This window comes from Erpetoichthys calabaricus, chromosome 1, assembly GCF_900747795.2.
Source record: "Erpetoichthys calabaricus chromosome 1, fErpCal1.3, whole genome shotgun sequence".
NCBI lineage: Eukaryota > Metazoa > Chordata > Cladistia > Polypteriformes > Polypteridae > Erpetoichthys > Erpetoichthys calabaricus.
The window spans coordinates 129,959,840-129,980,790 of record NC_041394.2 but is presented as its reverse complement, the minus strand read 5'-3'; the positions used below and the strand labels follow the sequence as shown (position 1 = coordinate 129,980,790).

General features: G+C 38.2%; 1 protein-coding gene across 7 annotated transcripts in view; it reads right to left on the bottom strand.

The window, feature by feature from the left end:
* The window catches only part of sorbs3 (sorbin and SH3 domain containing 3), a 256,291-nt gene that overhangs the window by 109,251 nt on the left and 126,089 nt on the right, over positions 1–20,951 (bottom strand). For 4 of the 7 annotated variants that reach the window (XM_051919164.1, XM_028806190.2, XM_051919162.1 and 1 more), the window contains 3 exons: positions 7,070–7,190; positions 6,548–6,855; positions 3,728–3,791 (listed from right to left, as the gene is read on the bottom strand). In XM_051919164.1, coding sequence (XP_051775124.1) covers positions 3,728–3,791; positions 6,548–6,855; positions 7,070–7,190 — 493 coding nt within the window. Of the gene's footprint in view, positions 1–3,727; positions 3,792–6,547; positions 6,856–7,069; positions 7,191–8,986; positions 9,272–20,951 lie in introns of all 7 variants that reach the window. The other 3 variants (XM_028806172.2, XM_028806163.2, XM_028806182.2) reach the window with 1 other exon arrangement.

Sequence of the window (20,951 nt, the reverse complement as noted above, 5' to 3'; positions counted from 1 at the left end):
TGATTACTGCCACACCTGTTTCAATCAAGAAATCACTTAAATAGGAGCTGCCTGACACAGAGAAGTAGACCAAAAGCACCTCAAAAGCTAGACATCATGCCAAGATCCAAAGAAATTCAGGAACAAATGAGAACAGAAGTAATTGAGATCTATCAGTCTGGTAAAGGTTATAAAGCCATTTCTAAAGCTTTGGGACTCCAGCGAACCACAGTGAGAGCCATTATCCACAAATGGCAAAAACATGGAACAGTGGTGAACCTTCCCAGGAGTGGCCGGCCGACCAAAATTACCCCAAGAGCGCAGAGACGACTCATCCGAGAGGTCACAAAAGACCCCAGGACAACGTCTAAAGAACTGCAGGCCTCACTTGCCTCAATTAAGGTCAGTGTTCACGACTCCACCATAAGAAAGAGACTGGGCAAAAACGACCTGCATGGCAGATGTCCAAGACGCAAACCACTGTTAAGCAAAAAGAACATTAGGGCTCGTCTCAATTTTGCTAAGAAACATCTCAATGATTGCCAAGACTTTTGGGAAAATACCTTGTGGACTGATGAGACAAAAGTTGAACTTTTTGGAAGGCAAATGTCCCGTTACATCTGGCGTAAAAGGAACACAGCATTTCAGAAAAAGAACATCATACCAACAGTAAAATATGGTGGTGGTAGTGTGATGGTCTGGGGTTGTTTTGCTGCTTCAGGACCTGGAAGGCTTGCTGTGATAGATGGAACCATGAATTCTACAGTCTACCAAAAAATCCTGAAGGAGAATGTCCGGCCATCTGTTTGTCAACTCAAGCTGAAGCGATCTTGGGTTCTGCAACAGGACAATGACCCAAAACACACCAGCAAATCCACCTCTGAATGGCTGAAGAAAAACAAAATGAAGACTTTGGAGTGGCCTAGTCAAAGTCCTGACCTGAATCCAATTGAGATGCTATGGCATGACCTTAAAAAGGCGGTTCATGCTAGAAAACCCTCAAATAAAGCTGAATTACAACAATTTTGCAAAGATGAGTGGGCCAAAATTCCTCCAGAGCGCTGTAAAAGACTCATTGCAAGTTATCGCAAACGCTTGATTGCAGTTATTGCTGCTAAGGCCCAACCAGTTATTAGGTTCAGGAGGCAATTACTTTTTCACACAGGGTCATGTAGGTTTGGATTTTTTTTTCTCCCTAAATAATAAAAACCACCATTTACAAACTGCATTTTGTGTTTACTTGTGTTATATTTGACTAATGGTTAAATGTGTTTGATGATCAGAAACATTTTGTGTGACAAACATGCAAAAGAATAAGAAATCAGGAAGGGGGCAAATAGTTTTTCACACCACTGTAAGTCAACTGTGAGTATTGCTCCTTCAGGTAACAGTATAGTCCAGAGAAGAACAAGAAGACAATTCAGGTGACTCGACCTTTAGAATGGTTCACTTTTGTGACTCATCTTGTTTTCCTGACCCTCCTTCCTGTATGGATAGTACAGTTACTTGTCAAGAGGTTACACTATTTCCTGTACATGATCCTAACATCAAGTCTCCCTGCCAACTGTACCCTCCTTGCTTCAGTCTCCTATCTTGTTTTTCTGACTGCAATGGAATAAAATATTTTGACTGCATATTTTTTTTTTCCTCTATGAAAACAGCATTGTAAAATTCATCTAACAAAATATTGTGTGCCAAATTTACAAGTTAAGACAATGCAACTAATGTTCATTATACAGGTAGTTATCTTTTCTTGGCTGCTTCTTTTGTTGTTGTTGTGATATCATTGCTGCCCTCTAGTGGATGATTAAAGAGACTTTAATAGACTTTTTGTAGTATCAGACTGCAAGGGCCATTTCTAAAAATCCTGAGGCATGAAGCATCTTGCAGGAAGATCCTGTGCTCCTTAACCTTTTTTTCTCCTCTGATGCTTTAACACATCTTGTGATTGTGTATTGGATGAAATATGCTGTTATATTGTACAATAAATTGACCAAATTGGTCAGTGTAGTTTAGGCATCAATTATAAACCAACAATAGAAAAATCAATAAATATTGTCATTAACTATGCTATTAAAAATAATATATTATTAAAACATAATGACACTTGAAATATGTTACTATCCTTTTCATTGCTTTATATAATGTTAAAAATTAGTAAGTTAATGTGTATGTTAATTTGTGTGATACTATGCAGACTATTATTATACTGTTATACTGTTATACTATTATTATACTATTATACTATTGTGAATTTCCCCTTGGGATTAATAAAGTATCTATCTATCTATCTATCTATCTATCTATCTATCTATCTATCTATCTATCTATCTATCTATCTATCTATCTATCTATCTATCTATCTATCTATCTATCTACAGGTGCTCTTAATGGATTGTGAATTTCCCCTTGGGATTAATAAAGTATCTATCTATCTATCTATCTATCTATCTATCTATCTATCTATCTATCTATCTATCTATCTATCTATCTATCTATCTATCTATCTATCTATCTATCTATCTATCTACAGGTGCTCTTAATGTATACCTAAAAAATGTATTGAATAATTCATATAAAAGTGCACTCGTTACTTGCATTACATTGTCTCAAAATATTCCCATAGAAAAACATGGGTACTAATGACAAGCCAAAAGGCATTCTAATGTTATTATCTATATACAGTATTAGTGGAGTGATGCTGTCACACGTGACCTGGTTCAAACTAGAGTCTCTTCACTGTCTATGAGGAGTTTTCCAATTCTCCTCATGTTCATTTGGATTTTCTCTGCATCCTCATTTTTCCTTCCTCATTGCAAAGACAGAGAGTGTGGCCATGTGCTGAAGTGTGCACTTGTCATGAATTAGAAGTCCCAAGCACTTCCACTAATGCTCAGTAAACAGGGATATATCATCATCAAACCCTGGTTAGTAATAATGGCAAGCACAAAATCTTTATAAAATAAAGAATTTGATCTTTAGAATAGGTTATTTCAATCATAATGATGCTATGTGGAGCACAAAGGGAAAATGGAGTTGTCTATAACACAGGAAACAAGTCAAACAAAGTCCCAATAGAGAATTCAAAATTCCAAAAGATACAAAAGGCATAATCAGAACACCAATAACTCACCAACGTCAGAGCCATTCACAATGCCATTAATGATGTTAAGCAATGAATGTCTTCCAGGTGTACCCTGGAAACTACTTCCAGTGTGCTCTGCAGAACCAGAGACACAAACTGATGATGAGCAGAACTGGCTGTCCTTTCAAGTGGCCTTCAGTGTTCTGTATACACATACATTCATAATATATATACACCGTATGTAAATAAAAGTAATATAAAAGTTTATATGTAAATAATTCTGTATATTTTCTAGACACAGAGACAATAGGTGTTGCTTTTGTGGTGTCTCTGTATCCTAAGTGGAGCCAAACCAGTGAGGATGTTTACTACATAAAAATAAAATGGAGAAAATGAAAATTCCAAAGACCCCATAGGAAAAATACCATTTATGAAAAGGCTAAAGATCTCTTACTTGGGCTAACTGGACATATTATAATGAGCTAGTGAGAATTTATAATACACCAAACTGTTTAGGAGGTAATAAGTGAATGACTTATTGGAAAATTCTAGAAGAAAAGACTAATAAATTAGATTGTGGAGACCACCAAAGATATATCGGTCAAGTGATAGTTTCTAAACAACAACTAAAAAGGACAAAGAGATAAGATAAGATAAGATTACCTGCAGGTTTTTTGTGGATTTGTCTAAACATGCTGCGGTACCAGTGCCTGGGATCATTGACACTCTGAAACAACAACAACATTTATTTCTATAGCACATTTTCATACAAAGCATGTTGTGCTACCTGCTTTACATGATGTTAAAGAAAAATCATTGCAAGTAAAAAGAACAAATGAGAATAAATCAATAACCACTAGAAAGAAAGAAAGAAAGAAAGAAAGAAAGAAAGAAAGAAAGAAAGAAAGAAAGAAAGAAAGAAAGAAAGAAAGAAAGAAAGAAAGAAAATTTAGATGTATAACATTTACAAAAATTAAAGAGATACAATATATAGATATAATAATTACCGGTAATATGTGTGAGATGCTCTTTAGCACATAGCCCACTCCTGAAATTATAAATTACACTGAAATACTATATAGTAAGTACATCTACAATGTACCGCATATACTATTTATTAAAGCATCTTGCCTGAAGAAGGGGCTTGAGTTGCCTCGAAAGCTTGCATATTGTTATCTTTTTAGTTAGCCAATAAAAGGTGTCATTTTGCTTGCCTTCTCACTATATCCAGAATGGCTAACACGGTACAACCCCTTAGTACTACTTAAAACATTTCTGTGTGACTAATTACATCCACCTGTAATGAGAGTCCCTCAAAACGAAGCACTTACTTGATGGTCAGAGCCAATCTGAAAACCTGCAACTCTAAAGCAGCAACATTCACTCCTTTTACAATGGTAACATTACTATTTTCTTAGAATTTTCAGGTAAGGAAGACAGTCGTTTCAAGGTAAGGTTGTAACACTAAAGGTGGTGGCAAAGACTGGTAATGTGTTGCATGTTGATTAGCACTCTGTGCACGTGACTATAATGACAATATAAACCTGTCAATATGTATATAATGTAAGTGGATGTTGTATAGTTTTGAAGGCATTTATTAATGGGTTACCCCAAATGATACTAAATTCAAATATATGACCCTGAATTTAAACGAGTGGACAGGTGAGTGCTCTAGCATGGTGTGACAAGGGAGACAGACATAGTTACTAGTAACAGGTTTAGGCTGCTGGTAAAGGGCCATTTTTTAATGTAGCTTGAGGTGTCCTCCAATCCAGCAAAAGGCAGCATGCTCTGTTTACAAGGTTGAGCAGTCTAAGAACAATGTCTTTTAAAAATAGAAAGAAGAGTTAATTTTGTAACAAAATCTGGAGTCATCAGAGGCCCAATACTCTCTTATAATGTATTCTTGGTTCTTGAATTAATGCTAGGACTACTCTTAACATGAACCACTTTAAAGGGTGAAAGGAACTGACCCTAACTACAGGAAAATTCTAATGGGCGGGGCCCTGAGTTATGATGTGTTACTCGCATAATAATGAGGTGATAGAAACAAAATAAATACAGTGCATACCTTGATGGATGTGTAAATGATCCAATCACATTCAGTTTTGGAAATGGTCAACACAGCACTCCATATTGGCATAGGTACCCACAAGCATTATAGGGGTGATGGCAGCAGTTTCCTATTCAATGTTTTGCTGTAATTGTTCCAGTGTACAAGGCGTGTTCTTGTACACTTTTCCTTTCAGCGCTCCCCAAAGGAAGAAATCTGGAGGGGACAGGCCTAGAGAACAAGGTGGCCGTAGTCCCTTTGAAATGACCCAATTGCCAAAAATCAATTCAATTTGTGCTATGCTATGAGCTGACGTGTAACAGGTTGCCCCATCTTGCTGGAAATAACCTTCAATGATCTCACGGTCATCCAGTTCATTCATAAATAAGTCAAAAAGAGCGCCATGCCTTACTCGTTCGTACATTGACCCAGGAATACTGTGATCTTTATTTTGTTTGGATTGTTTCATTAATAAGACAATAATACACCATAACTCGGGGCCCCATCCATTAGAATCACCCTGTATAACTGACTAAATATGAAAGAGGTGGATTAATCAAGAGTTCCCTGAAAGGGCTTAAGTAGAGAAACATAAGAGGAAGATTATAAACAAAATAAAAATGCAAGCTCTCTCACTGGTAATTACGATTCCTTGCATTCGTGAAGATAGCCCCTTAAGATGGACAGTCATTCAGCATCGCCAGCTATACAGTTAAGTGTACAGAGTCCCATTCTAATTGCTAAGCTTTATCTAAATTTCTCCCTCATCTTTCTTTGTACCTAGAGCTTTGGAGATATCCATTTCAAACTTGATCATTAAAACAAGTAGACAACAAGCTTTAAAAGTGCAAACAGAACATGTAGCACTTCTGTGTTACATTTTATGTGAGCGAATCAATCATACAAAACTCTGGGAATGACATATTGTATAAGTCTGTTATTAGCATGAATGCTTTCACAAAACAGCTATTTGAAAAATGTCTGAAATTGGACGGACTTTGAAGTAAAAGATCTATACTACATTTCAGGCAAGAATATTATTATACAACTTTCAGGAACAAAAGAAGATACGATTCAGAGTGTATGGTCTAAAATCAAAGGTCTCAGGTTATAAACAAAGTGAAATCTTTTTTTGGATTGTGGCAGTCATTGGCATTTTACATGCCATCAAGGATCTCCACCACCTTGACTCTATTCCAAGCCAGCCCTCTCACGTATAAATGTCACCAACACATGAAATTATTTGTTCTTCACTATGAGAGTGAATAAGCAGATCCCATTAGACTTTTATAGCTGCTGAAGCTTTGCACTTGTATTCGAGATAAAATAGTGTAAGCATGACCATGTCTCATTTATTTCTTATACCAGTTAACTTCATATTCTTTGGCTTACATGTTGAAGGATTCAACATAACATTGTTCTATACTTACCGATCTAGAAGCAATAGGCATTCCTGTCTCATCCACAGGGCCGATCCCAGCAAATTTCGCCCACTTTTCTCCATCTTGATGCTTGCCCAAGGACTGCGAAGCAGTCACTCCAGGAGGACGAGCAATATCTTGATATAAAGAATTTTCACAGATGCCATTATTTTCTCTTAAACTTTCCAGAGTCCTAATTCCATTGGTCAGTTGGCTGGAAGCAGGAGGCTCATTAAAAGATGCTATTCCATTTTCCATCAAATGCAAAGAGGAAGGCATATCCATGGAAAGCATGTCCAGTGAAGGTGTCAAGATACCTGCAATAAAGTCAAACAACATGGATGGGGTTCTAACTGTAGCCCAAAGCAGTAAAAATTATATGTACTTGTAAAACTCTAAGAAACAGCTCACAGTAATAAGAACATGCTAAGTAAGACTTTTTAATATATTTTGTATTTTTAACCAGAAGACATACTGTAATCTAGGAATAAATATTAATTATTCTAAAAAAAAACAAAACTATTCACTCACCCTCTGGGTTAATACTGACTGGCTGACCCCTGGATGCCATCACCCATGTGGGTTTTCTAGCCGGAATGCTGTCATAGCCAAAGTTCAGGGTGTGGGATCCATCACCATTGATCACTGTCATCTAGAAAAATTATAAATAAACAATTTGAAATACTAAAAATTATCAATATTCCATAGAAAAAGAAGAAACATTAAAAGGTTAAAGTGTAATCCTCTAATGCTGGAAGGGACAATAAGAAGAATCACTCACAGTCAATTTAAACCACAACTATTTAAGCATCTACCTGGCCATTTTCTTACATCACATATTCCTTTTTACAGTCATGGGGTATCATGACACTAAAAACAAAATGTAACACTCACATCTACATCCAAATTTATTTCTACTGGATCATTTTAGAGTCACCCAACCTGCATGTCATTGGGATGTGGGAGAAAATATGGAGTATGTGAAGAAAATCTCAAGCAGACAATGGGTGAGAATGTGCAAACTTCACAAATGGCAGGGACCAGGTAGGATCTGAACACTATGGAACTGTGAAGTAGCAACAGCACTAAGCACTGAATCATTGTGTGGTACCTCAATTAATCAAAATCTATCCAACTTCAATGGTGTCTTGTAAAGTTGTAGATTACTCTCTGGCCTTTTCTCATTTGTTGGTTCTACAGGGTGTGGCATAAAGATCTCCCACATTTTGAAGGGGTATACAAAATGAACGAAGCTACCTAAAAACAAATCGTATATATTTCTGAAAAATACATAAAAAACAGTTTTGTTTTAATGGGTTTTAAAAATCGTATCAGACAAATGGCAGCCGTTGTTGGCAATACATTGCTGAAGATGTTCCCGGAAATTCTCCATCACTCTCTGGGTCTTCTCAGGCGAAAGGGCTTCGATTTCCTGTCTGATCCTTTCCTTCAGATCCTCAAGAGATCGAGGACGATGTTTGAAAAACTTTTCCTTTAGGTATCCTCAAAGGAAGAAGTCACATGGGCTTAAATCTAGTGACTGTGATGGCTACCACATGTTTCCCCTTAAAGAGATCAAACGCCCAGGGAACATTTCCCTCAACACTCTGTACTAATGTTGTGCTATATGAGCTGTGGCCCCATCCTGTTGAAACTACACATGTTCTATCCTAGGTCTGCCAGGTGGTTTTCTTTTCAGTGTGGACCCAGTTGCCCGAAGGTGAGAAATCCATAGCAAAATCGTTTTCTGATCTGATTCATCTGATTCTAATGCATTTCAACTGATCGTGAAGCGTATATAGAACACTCTTTGCATCGCTATCACAGAACGGTTATTCTCATAATACGCTTGAAGTACAAAGCCCCGATATTCACCGGTCCAACTCATGATGGGTACTGGAAATGGTAGAGCCTAACCTACCGAATGAGACCTACCCCACCTCTCTACCCCCACTACAGCCCACACAGTTCTCCCTCAAAATGTGGGACATCTTTATACCCCACCCTGTATAATTAACTGCTATTTTCCTTTTCTTTTTGAAGTTTATTCGTACATTTCCACACAACAAGGCTTCATTATATTCCAATCTCTCAATTTCCCAGACTGTTTCTTTCATTTCTTTGGTCATTGTCATTGTTTTGAAGTTTCATTTTGAAGTTCTCTATCATACAATGGGTCCTTACACTGAGGCAGGAATTTACAGCATATTTATAGATTAAAATAAAGCAAATAATCCACTACTTTGCCATTAGGATGAAGTCCATTAACAAACTGTGTGTGTGTTGGTATAAACATTTTTCAAGGTACTCCAAGTGTGTCTTTCCGAGTCCTGATGTTTCACTCTGTTGTGATTTTGTACCCTGCCCCCTTTGCCAATCGACACACTCACTAAATTGAATGTTTTTTATTACCCTAAATGACTTATAATGAACAAAAAAGGAACCTACTTTCTGATTTAGTGGCACTGGACTCAATGAGGTAGTGCAAGATGCAACAGAAGTGTCTTTTATCATGAACGAGGAAAGGTTTTGTAGCTCCATATCTGTTACGACATGAGCAGGTACTTCATCACCCAAGTTTTGTATGTTCAAAGTAGGCATATTCTGTGATGGCAGTTGTGCAGAAGGCCAGGGCAAACCTTTAGAAAGGGCCAGCTGCTGGGATACATGTCGTTCTTCACCAGAGAACACAATCTGGGAGCCATCTAGATAATCCACTACCCCCACCTTTCTCTGTTGAGACAAAAAAATGAATGTAAATCTGAAAAGATGAGCTCCACTTTGACTTAGCTTCTTTAATCAACAAGCAAGTTTTCTAGTTTACTTCCCAAGCACCTGTTAGCACATTACTTTTTTTCTACTCTATACATTATGAATTTTCAGAAAATGCGACATATATTTTGTGGTATGATAACATAGGAGGGTGTTGTACCATGTTAGCCATTACAGATGCAATGAAAGGTCAAACAAAATGACACCTTTTATTGGCTAACTAAAAAGATTACAATATGCAAGCTTTCGAGGCAACTCAGGCACCTTCTTTGGACTAGATGTAATACAGAAACTGGAATTCCCTGTGTTTATATACACACTAGGTAAGAGACAGCATTGGAAGACCTTTATGTGGGTCAACTTAAATGTAAAAATTAATAGACCCTTCCAGGCTAACATTCATTGGCAAGAGAGGAGAACATCCATCCATCCATCCAACCATTTTCCAACCCGCTGAATCCGAACACAGGGTCTGCTGGAGCCAATCCCAGCCAACACGGGGCACAAGGCAGGAACCAATCCTGGGCAGGGTACCAACAGGAGAGGAGAACAATATTACTTTAAAGCAAGAGAAAAACAATTATGTTATATACACCTAACTTCAGAAACCACTACACAAGATTAAAACCTTAAAACATTATTAGGTTTATAAATAAGAAAAACAATCTCTCCATCTCACTGCTCACTGCTAATAGCTTCTGTTGTGCCCAATCCAGACAGTTCTTAAACAATTGCAGAGTATCCAGTTCAACATATTTCAACTGAGTAACTTAACCCAGGTTGCTTAAGGCCAAGAATTACTTCCCAGTTTTTATTTTTAACCCACCCACTGCACGATTTCATGCAAATTTCACAATTTCAAATTGCACAACACTTATAATAATTTTATAATTTTTTTACAATTTTTTTAAATAATTTGTTTGCATTTATATAGCGCTTTTCTCACTACTCAAAGCGCTTAGCAATTGCAGGTTAAGGGCCTTGCTCAAGGACCCAACAGAGCAGAGTCCCTTTTGGCATTTTATACTAATAAACCAACTGAACCAAATGTTAGCGGTTATGTTAAAAGTAATAAGAGAAGGTCTTCATGGCAGCTTGCCACACCCCATACTCAGGCATAGGTTACAAAATAAATGACATCCTCACTGATACAAAAATAAGAACACAAAACTGAAAATAAGCAAAAGGAAGACAGCAAACTGACAGGCTGTCTGAGCCTCCCTAAATGTGTGTTGAACTTCTGTCTACCTGGTGTTGTATCTTACCCACCTACCCCCTACATTATAACGCCGCCTATCAATCTGTCTCTCTTGTTCTTACTTTTTTCTCCAGATATTGGCTCCTCATCCAACACATTGACTTTTCAACCCCCTCTCCTCTGTACCCCTTGAACCTCTGACACTTTAAAGTCCATTCTTTTTAACCCCAGAATCAACTTCTGGGTCAGGGATGGTGTCATATTTTGCTCCACAAATGCCCAGCTAGATCTCCCTCTAGAAATCCAAGATTTCCCTCAGCTCCTGAGCCTTCTATTGCCCTAAATGTGCCAGATATCTAAGACAGATCTATCAGAAGGTCTAGCTTTGGAATTGTACTGCCACATCTACTGTTTCTTCCCCGGCCTTGCAGACCTCTCTTCAGCCTAATTGCCAAGCATCCCAGAAAAGTGGTGAGCAGCTTACCCTCCAGTGTCCTGGAGAAGCTTTTTAATCTCACAGATATAGGTATACCAAACAAACCCCACACACTGACTGTGACCTTACATTAATCGCTACATCACCATACTGGCCTGAATCATATTAGTAATATAAATTAAACAGGAACCATCTTATCATTAATGCTCAGGAACCAAAGGAATGATTTCACTTCTGGTCATGTGATTTCTGCCCTTAAACATCTTTTCAAAAAAGGAGTGCCGATTCATGGAGCAAATGTTAATCACCCATTTTTGGATTGTTGACACAAAAGCCTATCTTCATTGAAACTGGGCTAATTTAGAGTTACTAATTTAACACTGAAATATTTAGAAGATTTTTCAAATTGTTGAAGTTACTATTTCTGTGCTTTTGGAATGACCTCCAGAAACTGAGATTTGCCATCGCAAACCATCAGGTTTTCGCTTTCATTTAATAATTTCTTTGCTGATTTTAAGATGGGGTCTTTGCAATGAAGGAACATCCATCTGTGTCCACATCTTAGCTTCCAGATGAGCTAACCAGTGGTTCAGACAGAATACCCTTAATTTGGATAGTGGTGAGATGAGGAACATTGGTCTGATGTGCTGTAAACTCTGTATGACAAAACTGCACTATTATTACCATTACTACTATTGTTTAGAGGAGTTTTGGACGTTGTTGACATTGATAAGAACTCAAAAGCAAATGGCAGCCCACAAAATCAAATGCCATTTTTTATCAGTTATATGAACATTTTCCTATGCATGGACCCATCTTGCCCTTATTAAAGAAATTGAAGATGTTTGTGTCCAAGGGTCTCCTTCCATATCATTGGCACAGAGGTGGAGTGGTTAGCACTGTCACCTTGTTTGAATCCTGCAGTGTCTGTGTAAAGCTGGTATATTTTTCATGTGTGGGTTTCCCTCCAGACATTATGGTTGACCACCCATATGTCTAAAGATGTATGTGTTCAGTTAATTAGTGATTTGTAAATGGCCCACTGTGAGTGTGGCTGAATACATGAAGATACTCTGTAATGGACTGGTGCTCAGTCTAGGCTTGATTCCTGATTTGCAACTGATGCAATTAGAAGACTCTGCCCAACTCCAACCCACAATCTAGAACTAGATGAGTTTGGAAATACTGTTTCCACAGACCCTGTCCCAATTAAAGCCAAATGGGGTTTGGCAATGTCCACCTACAAACCTTTGTTTCTCTTGTCACTCCAGCCTTTTTTCTAGCAACCTTTCTAAATATCCTGCAATACAGAGGTACCATTTAATTTCTAAATAGGAGAGAATTCCTCAGCTGTGACCCTCAAATTCTTTTCTTCGTCCGTATTCTTCTCACTATGTGTAGAAACAAGATGAATTGCTATCATCTTCCCATTGTTTTAGTCATTTTGGCCTTATTTATAACAACCCTTATAATGTCATATATATTTTTATCATTACTATGTTTAATAATATATTTTTTATTTATATATGCAATGAATAGCTTCTGTAGATAAACAACCATTTGTTACTTCTGATCTTTCTTTAAAAAATGTTATTAAAGGACAGAAGACATTCCTTGTAGACTTCATTGTGATACACAGTTTTTCAAACTGTGGTGCACATCCTCAAGTGGTATCAATGATTCTCAGAAGACTGTGCACATAAAAAAAAATCTTGACAGATGTGATTTTATGGAATATATTGGCACCCCAGGGTGTAGTGCACAACTAGCAAATCCAATCTAGGAATCCATTCATTTAGGTGCACAATTATGGCAAAGAAATGCCATGTTAGGTTTTGGTCCAAAAAGGCATGGCACACATAAAATAAAAATAAGCATCCTCAGACAGTGTGGGGAGTAAAAGAAACTACCAATATCACCAAACAGCGGGAAAATGAAATTTAAGACCAGGTTCCGGAATGGAACGAACCGACCGACCGACCGACCGACCGACCGACCGACCGACCGACCGACCGACCGACCGACCGACCGACCGACCGACCGACCGACCGACCGACCGACCGACCGACCGACCGACCGACAGACAGACAGACAGACAGACAGACAGACAGACAGACAGACAGACAGATAGATAGATAGATAGATAGATAGATAGATAGATAGATAGATAGATAGATAGATAGATAGATAGATAGATAGATAGCAGTTTATTTGAAAATTGATCAGGCCTTATTAAAGACTTGGTGGCAGGCCAACAGCAGAAAATGATGATGGCAAAATTAAGAGTCCATTATGACTAATAAAGGTTATTCTCTCCACAACATGTTGTCCTGGTCCACGCCTTTAGCCACCTTACATTCCAGAATAGTGTGTGCTAAGAAGCACTACTGGGGCTCGTTTTTGATTGTAATGATAGGACTCTATACTACTTCTTCTCATTGTGTTTTCTTCACCCTAGACATATTGGTATATAGGGCCCATATTTTTACCTACTGTGAAAAGGGTGTATTATGTGTTCTTCCATGTCTTGAAATTGTGTATTAGTTTGCAGTTTATTTTTACTGTTTTGCAATAAGCTCTGAACAAGCAGACAGAATAGGCTGGTATAAAACGTCTGTTGTGCAGTTATTCAGACTGTGTCCACACCTATAAAAATGGGGGTGACAGTTTGTCAATAAATAAAAAATCCAATAAAACAGTGTTCATGTAGAGCAGGGGTCCTCAGTCATGGTCCTGGAGGGCTGCAGGTTTTTGCTCCAACCTTTTTGCTTAATAAGAAGTACTTATTGCTCAAGTAACACTTCTGCTTCACTTTGGTTGTCACTCGTTGAGATTTTGAACCCTTATTGCTTATTTTAGTCTTAAGCAGCTGTATTCTCAGTTTCCAATGACTCCTTATTAGAAATAAGATGCAAATGACAAAAGAGACGAGCATTTCTCCATTTAACTTGTTACCATTTACACCTGTGTGTATTTCTCATGCACTATTGGGTTTAATTAAATACTTGGAAGGAAAGTGCAGAGAAAAAAGTGAAGGACTGAGAATTACTCATCCATTTTAGCCTTCAAATCATTTGGATGATATCCTTAGAAAGGGGAAGAAAATCTTGGATATGCAAATGACCTGACATGGCAGAGTTAAAGTACCAACAAACCATGAAATTAAATTATTGGCAAGAATTGCTTTCTAATTAAGCAATCAGGTTGGAACAAAAACCTGCAGCCACTGCGGCCCTCCAGGACTGTGATTGAGGACCCCTGATGTTGAGGTTAAAATCCCTAAATAAATAATCCATTAAATAGGTTAAAATCAAACTTTAAAACACTGTCAGGACCTGTAATTAAAAACTTGAGCCCTAGTGCATCCCTCCTTAAACCCGTCTCCTCTGTTTACACAATGTGGTCTATTCAGTCGAAGGAGACAAGCTGACCGACTTCAGCTTGTGTCCCTATCAACATCACATTGTAGCCATGGAGCCCTCTCTCTTGTCCCGCCACCATTCCTCGGCATCTGTAGAACCTCACCAGAGTTATTGGCTGCAGCAGCAACCACTGAGGACCATTGCCACGCACTGCATCAGCTTCAAATCTACCCCTTCTCTTATCCCACCCTCACCCCTACCCTTATCTCTCTCCCTGATTTTTGAGAATATTTTTACTCTTTCTTTTTTATTGAATAAATATTCAGTGGTCTGACTTGCCTCAGCACTTCCAGAGTAAGTTTAGGGCCCTGCTGACCTTGAAGTCTCCCATAGTCAATGCGTCCAGCAGCTGACACGCCATTGCGCTGGCATTTGACTGGCACTTATGCCTTGATACCTAAATACTGAGCAGATGTAAAGTAAATAAGGGGGAACACTGGGGTAGAATATTGTAACATAGCATATCAGTAACTTGAAGCTACAATGGTAATAAAAATCATTTTGTTTCTGCTGCAAATGATACGTTGTCTGTACTTTTTTCAGAGGAAAATGTGTGATAAAGTCAAAATGGGGTGAAAATCATTTCAGTGAACTGCAGGGTGCCCACAGTACCTGCTTCTTTTGACACTTTTCTTTTTTATAAAATATATTGCAATTTGTGCTTCTAACAATATCTATAGCTTTAAAATCTTGCGATCACTGACACCTACTGTATTGTTTCAATCGGTTCATCTATTTTAGGGGATGGTAATTGCTAAAAGCATGAAAACAGTCAGCGTTATTTAAAATCAGCCACAACCAAAAAAAGTGTATCTTTTTTCAGCAGGTAAAATTTACTCGAGTTACCAGTAAAATCTGGTGGTCTTTTGGATATTCTAGCCACTCCGTTCAGGATTCTTAACCCACTATGATTCAAATAGACTTATTTCCTTTGTAATTTTGCTTGACTCCTGATATTGTTTTTGACGAACCATGTCTTTGCTTCTGCTGCCATATCTATAATTCATAACTGGTGTACATTAAACCCAAATATACTACTATACAGTGCACTTTGTCATTATTTTCAGCAACATATTTCTCAAAATCCTATAACATAACAGATATGAGCTGAATAGCTGGCTTTCAGCTTTTATATTTAATTTATTTTATTAGTAACACCTCAGTTTAGACATATAAAAAATGCATCTATTACTCCAGTGGCATAGCCAGCTTGCTGAAGGCCCCTGTGCAGCGTCCTGAGGTGGGCACCTCTTGTGTAGCATAACTCTTAGTAATGTATTCGCAACTAGATCCTAGGGGCCGGCTGGGCAGTGGAGTCTGCAACCGCGTCTCTATCAGATCACACACTGGTGACAAACTAACCAGCTCACTAAATGAAATTTGTAATAAATTTTTAAATCACTTTATTACAGCTGCTGTAAGTTAGCCAAAATAAAATAAATTGTGAGAATGGAATGTGGGAGGTGTGGGTTGTACATACATCTATATCAAATGTGGACATGCTCATTATCCAAGAGAACTTTGTGAAAGAAGATGATTAAAATGTAACGTAAGCTAGAAAGTAGAAACTTTTGTGTTATACAATGAAGCAATTTCAATTTGTAAATAATTAAAACGACAACACCGGCTGCCAGAATACTACTACACAATCGGCCTGTTTTACATAAGTTCTGAGAAAATGGACATCATAAAGTTGTCATGCTCACAAATACTCACAGCCATGACACTAATGCACAGTAAGCCATACTAAGGTGCACAATAAAACAGATTACATATTTGTTAAACTATTAAAGCTTACAAAAGTGGAACTGACTGACAAGTCACAAATCATATTACTTCTAATATCTCTAGTACCTTAAAATACTCACTTGCGTGCCTTCTGTTGCGCAAAAGTCTCAACAATTGACACATCAAGTTGTCTGGCATGCTTGTTTTTGAATGAGAATACATCCAAGCCATTGCAATGTGGTGTTTCTGAGGTAATTTTTGATGGGTTTTAACTTGGAGAACGATCATTCACTCGCACCAACAGTCACTGGTATAATCAGCAGTAACATGTAATCAGTGCAAACGTCAATGAAAGTAGACATCGGTGCACAGTGATCTATCAGCAACAGTTCAGCTACTTCGAAAACAGTCAACTGGTTGACAGGATGGATTGAAAACATGCACGAAATGACAACAATTGAGCGCAAAACAGCAGTGAAATGTCAGTGCTATACCATTCAATGAGAACATTGGCAGCCACACACAATTTGTCGTCAGCCATCAAGGTCAGAGCTGATGGTAACAAGACATTGAACGCTGAAGCCACTGCATCAAGGCTATGAAACCACTGTTTCAGTTATTAAAAAAGTTTTAAAAATCTATATGGCCCTGAGTGGGCCCCCCAGGCTCACAGGCCCCTGTGCTTTACACAATCTGCACAATTCATTACTACTCCAGTGTATTACTCATATACTTTTTATGTAACAAGACCTTAATAAAGGTTTCTTTTGGTTTTCATTACTCTTATAATACATCAGTAGATAGGTTATTCATCTCGGTGCAGTGTGGCATATAGACATGATGGCAAAATTATTTGTAAATGTGAAGGAGTCACAGGTTTTATATTGAAGTATGCAATATCAAGAGAAATGTGTCTCACTTAAAGCACTTCTGATCATTCCAAAGTGAAGCTATTTTAGTAGGTCACATTGTATAGATGGATAACTGCTTTACCGATGCTTTATAAGACCAGAAGAAGTGTTTGTTAAGGTCTTGTTACACAATAGTATGAGTAATAGATGCATTGTTGCAGTACATAAAACTAAAGTGATACGATTTCATTTTATGTCAAGTGTCAGCAGTTAGCAAACGTCGTCCCTCAGCGTGGTTTTAGGGGTGCTTGCTCACTATACATGTCGTCCCTGTGTTTCCAGAACTGCTAGTTAGACATGCTTTTCGATTGCTCAGTAATTCTAAATTAGTGGGGTACATGTGAAGGCGTCTAGACATTCACTTGCTCCTCTTGTTGACAGGATAGAGTCTGGTCATTTTCAATCTTTACTTTCGATTCCAACAATCTTATTTAGTAGCCTGTTATTTGACTCAGTTATCTTTGACAGTTCATTATTATTTCTGTGATATCTTTGCTTTCATGTGCTTTTTCCCACTGATTCAATGCATTTTCGATACTAACCTGCCATTGTTACTCAAGCACTTCTACAAAGGCATATTCTGAATTATTTTGTAAAGTATTTCAAGGTAGCCCTTCATTTAAGAGACTACCTAAAATATACTGATTTATTGATTTCTCCCTTGTATGGCTGGGACAGTAAAACTTTCCTAATCTTCACCACTGACTGATAGTTTGCACACTTGCCTCTCACAAGATTCCCACAATTTACAGTATAACTGACAGCATCGAGAATGGTGGCCACTTTACAGCTCCTGTTTCTTATTTCCATAATGCTACAGCACTAGTCTAAGGAACAGAACGGAATTAAAAGCACATCAGATGGAGCCAAGGGAGGACGTCATCAGATGTGCACTACCAGTACCTAATGTGCTGCTGCACAGGCTGACAAATCATTTTACCAAACCCTGGGTGGCACCAGCACCACGTTATAAAACACTTTGTTGCAGTTCCTGCTTAGATTTGCTCTCTCATTGTGCAAGAAATGGAATGCCAAACAAGCAAATGGAGCACAGAAAAAAAGCAAATGAGGACGCCTGGTATTAGCTTTCATTCAGACAGAGGCTGCTTTTGTTGCCTACAGTGCAACAACTCGGAATATTCGGAGTCTGGTTCCCATGACCTCGTGCATCCAATGACAGACAAAGGGAAAGGCTGAGAATAGCAAATATGGAGCCTACGCAGAGTAGGACAGGTAAGAAACAAGCCATGAACATAGTAACCTTGTGATGGTGGCTCAGTTTCACACATCCTCCTCTTCCTCACTGAATTCAATAATAACCTTTTGGGTATCAGATACTGAACCTCTTTTGCTAACATGCAAACAGGACAGGTGCATAGAGTAGGTCAAAATGTGAATTTTAATTGGGCTTCAGAATCAAACAGAATGTGCAGCGGGACTTCCTGAAGTACATCAGCTCACTCAACCTTATGAATCGTCACTGTTTTGCTGTTTTGAGAGTCCATTATATTCAAATTGAAGCCATAGATTTCAAAACTGGCCTCAACAATGCAGTAATTACTACAAGCTTGTTTTGGTACTTCATCTACTGTAAACCTAATGGTAGCTTGGCAATACACTTCACTGTGTGTGAATTAAATGCCTTTCTTTTTTCAATATGTTTAAATTGGTTTGAGGTGTTTGAAACAAAGCTCATTTTCCACTAATTGAGAGCTTGTTTCTTTAACAAATTTTAAACAAATCTGTTTCCAGAGTTCGGACTGAAAAGATCTGAGGCTATCTGTGACTTTCACAAAGCACCAAAACAAAAACCAGTGTATTAACTGTCAGACGAGGAGGACATTAAGGGCTTTCAGATCTACTTGATGTTGTTTTGGACAATCTAGGAGAATTGGAAAAGACGAGCTGGTTGGCCTGAATGACATATTCTTGTTACAATTGTTCTAATGTTCTGAAGAGAGAGGATGGGAGAAATAAGGAAGTTGTCTAAGGTCTATGCTGCCCGAGAAGTTTACAATAAAAAAATGCACCAGGAATGTAATGCAGTAGTGACCACGAGGGGGAGACACAGGACGCGCTGATCGTTCACAAAGTTTCAAGACATAGGACGCGCTGATCGTTCACAAAGTTTCAAAGCGGATATTAAAGCACTTTAAACTGTGAAATCTTAAAAGAGAAGAATGACACAGCAACCTCTTTTAAGTGATAATAAAAGTGGAAACCTTATGATGAGCTAGTTCAAGGATCGCGCACTTATTTTTCATTTCTACCGAAAAAATTACTCTCTTTCGTAGTCGCCGTCACATCCAGCAGGGCCAAGTGGCGAGTAGGACATGCCTTTGTTTCTGTTTTATCTTCAGTTCTTCTTGCAGCTGTGTTGACATCCATACCTGTCCTGTCTGTGATATCATTTATCCACCTCCTTCTCTGTCGCCTCTGTCAATCCATTCATCCCTGACTCATAATATCCTTCTCGAAACACACCTCATTTCACGTCATGCAATCAAAATGCTCCACTTTAAATTTCTGTATCTTAAGCCGCAGCTGTCTCACCACTCGTTTGTTTTGTGTTCCGTCCAAGAAACCCTCAACAGTCTCCTACTGCGCCATATCTCAAAAGCTTCTAATCGACGTTGGTCATGCTTCCTTAACGTACACCCTTCACATCCTTATTGCAACTGGCTATATAAATCTTTGTAATAGCCTAACGTTCGTTTCCATTGTGATGTTCCTGCGTCTCCAGAACTTTCTTAGCACCTACACTGCATTTCTAGCCATTGTCATTCGCCTTCTTTTATCCGTGTCACACCTACCAGTTTATCATCGAACCCAGGTAAACAAAAGACTGCACCTGCTCTAGTACCTTTCCTTAACAGCTGATTTCACTGAATGAATTAGTAGAATCAAATTATAAAGCACGTTTAACGATCAATGTCGCAAAAACAAAAAACAATAGTGCCAGCAAGAAACCGTTACTCTCTTCAGGTAACGTCAAACGAGAGCACTCCGCCGCAATACATACAGTCATATGAAAAAGTTTGGGAACCCCTCTTAATTCTTTGGATTTTTGTTTATGATTGACTGAGCTTTGAAAGGAGCAACTTCCTATTAATATATGACATGCCTTATGGAAACAGTAGTATTTCAGCAGTGAGATTAAATTTATTGGATTATTGGACAGAAAATATGCAATATGCATCATAACAAAATTAGACAGGTGCATAAATCTGGGCACCCCAACAGTGATATTACATCAATACTTAGTCGAGCCTCCTTTTGCAAATATAACAGCCTCTAGGCGCCTCCTATAGCCATTAATGAGTTTTAACGCGAAAAGATGCTGACGAAAGAAGAGAAGCAGCGGGCCGCTAGAGTAGAGCTGCTCAAGAATTAGCAAGCACATCAACCTCTGAGCAAACGAATGGTAAACGTACAGAGAAAGAGGATGAATACTATGAATGCTCAAGTCAGGTATATTCACTGCAAGTTATCGTGCAGTGCGCCGTTACTGGTACTATGATCATTTCAAATAAATGTATGTATACTACTGTACATACAAAATCAGCCAGGAATTGATAAGCAAAATTTAATCACTAAAGTGCAAAACATACCTTCACTCTTATCAGAAAATAGGGTTTCTAAATAAACTATTTATACATTAAGGTTGATAATAGATCAACCGTATCTAATCTTATATATAAACGTCTAAGCGTGGAAGTGTGTGTGTCTGTCTGTCTGGCCCAGAAGTGTGAGGCTACAGCAGGGGTCTCCAAACTTTTCAGCCGGAGGGCCGCATTAACTATCAAACAGCACTTTGGGGGCCGACTACCACTCGAGGTCCAAATAAAAAAGAATCAAAACATAGATGTTGTTTTTAATTATTTATTTAATATTATTTTATTCACTTATTATTCAATAACACATTGATACACTACACATGAACACC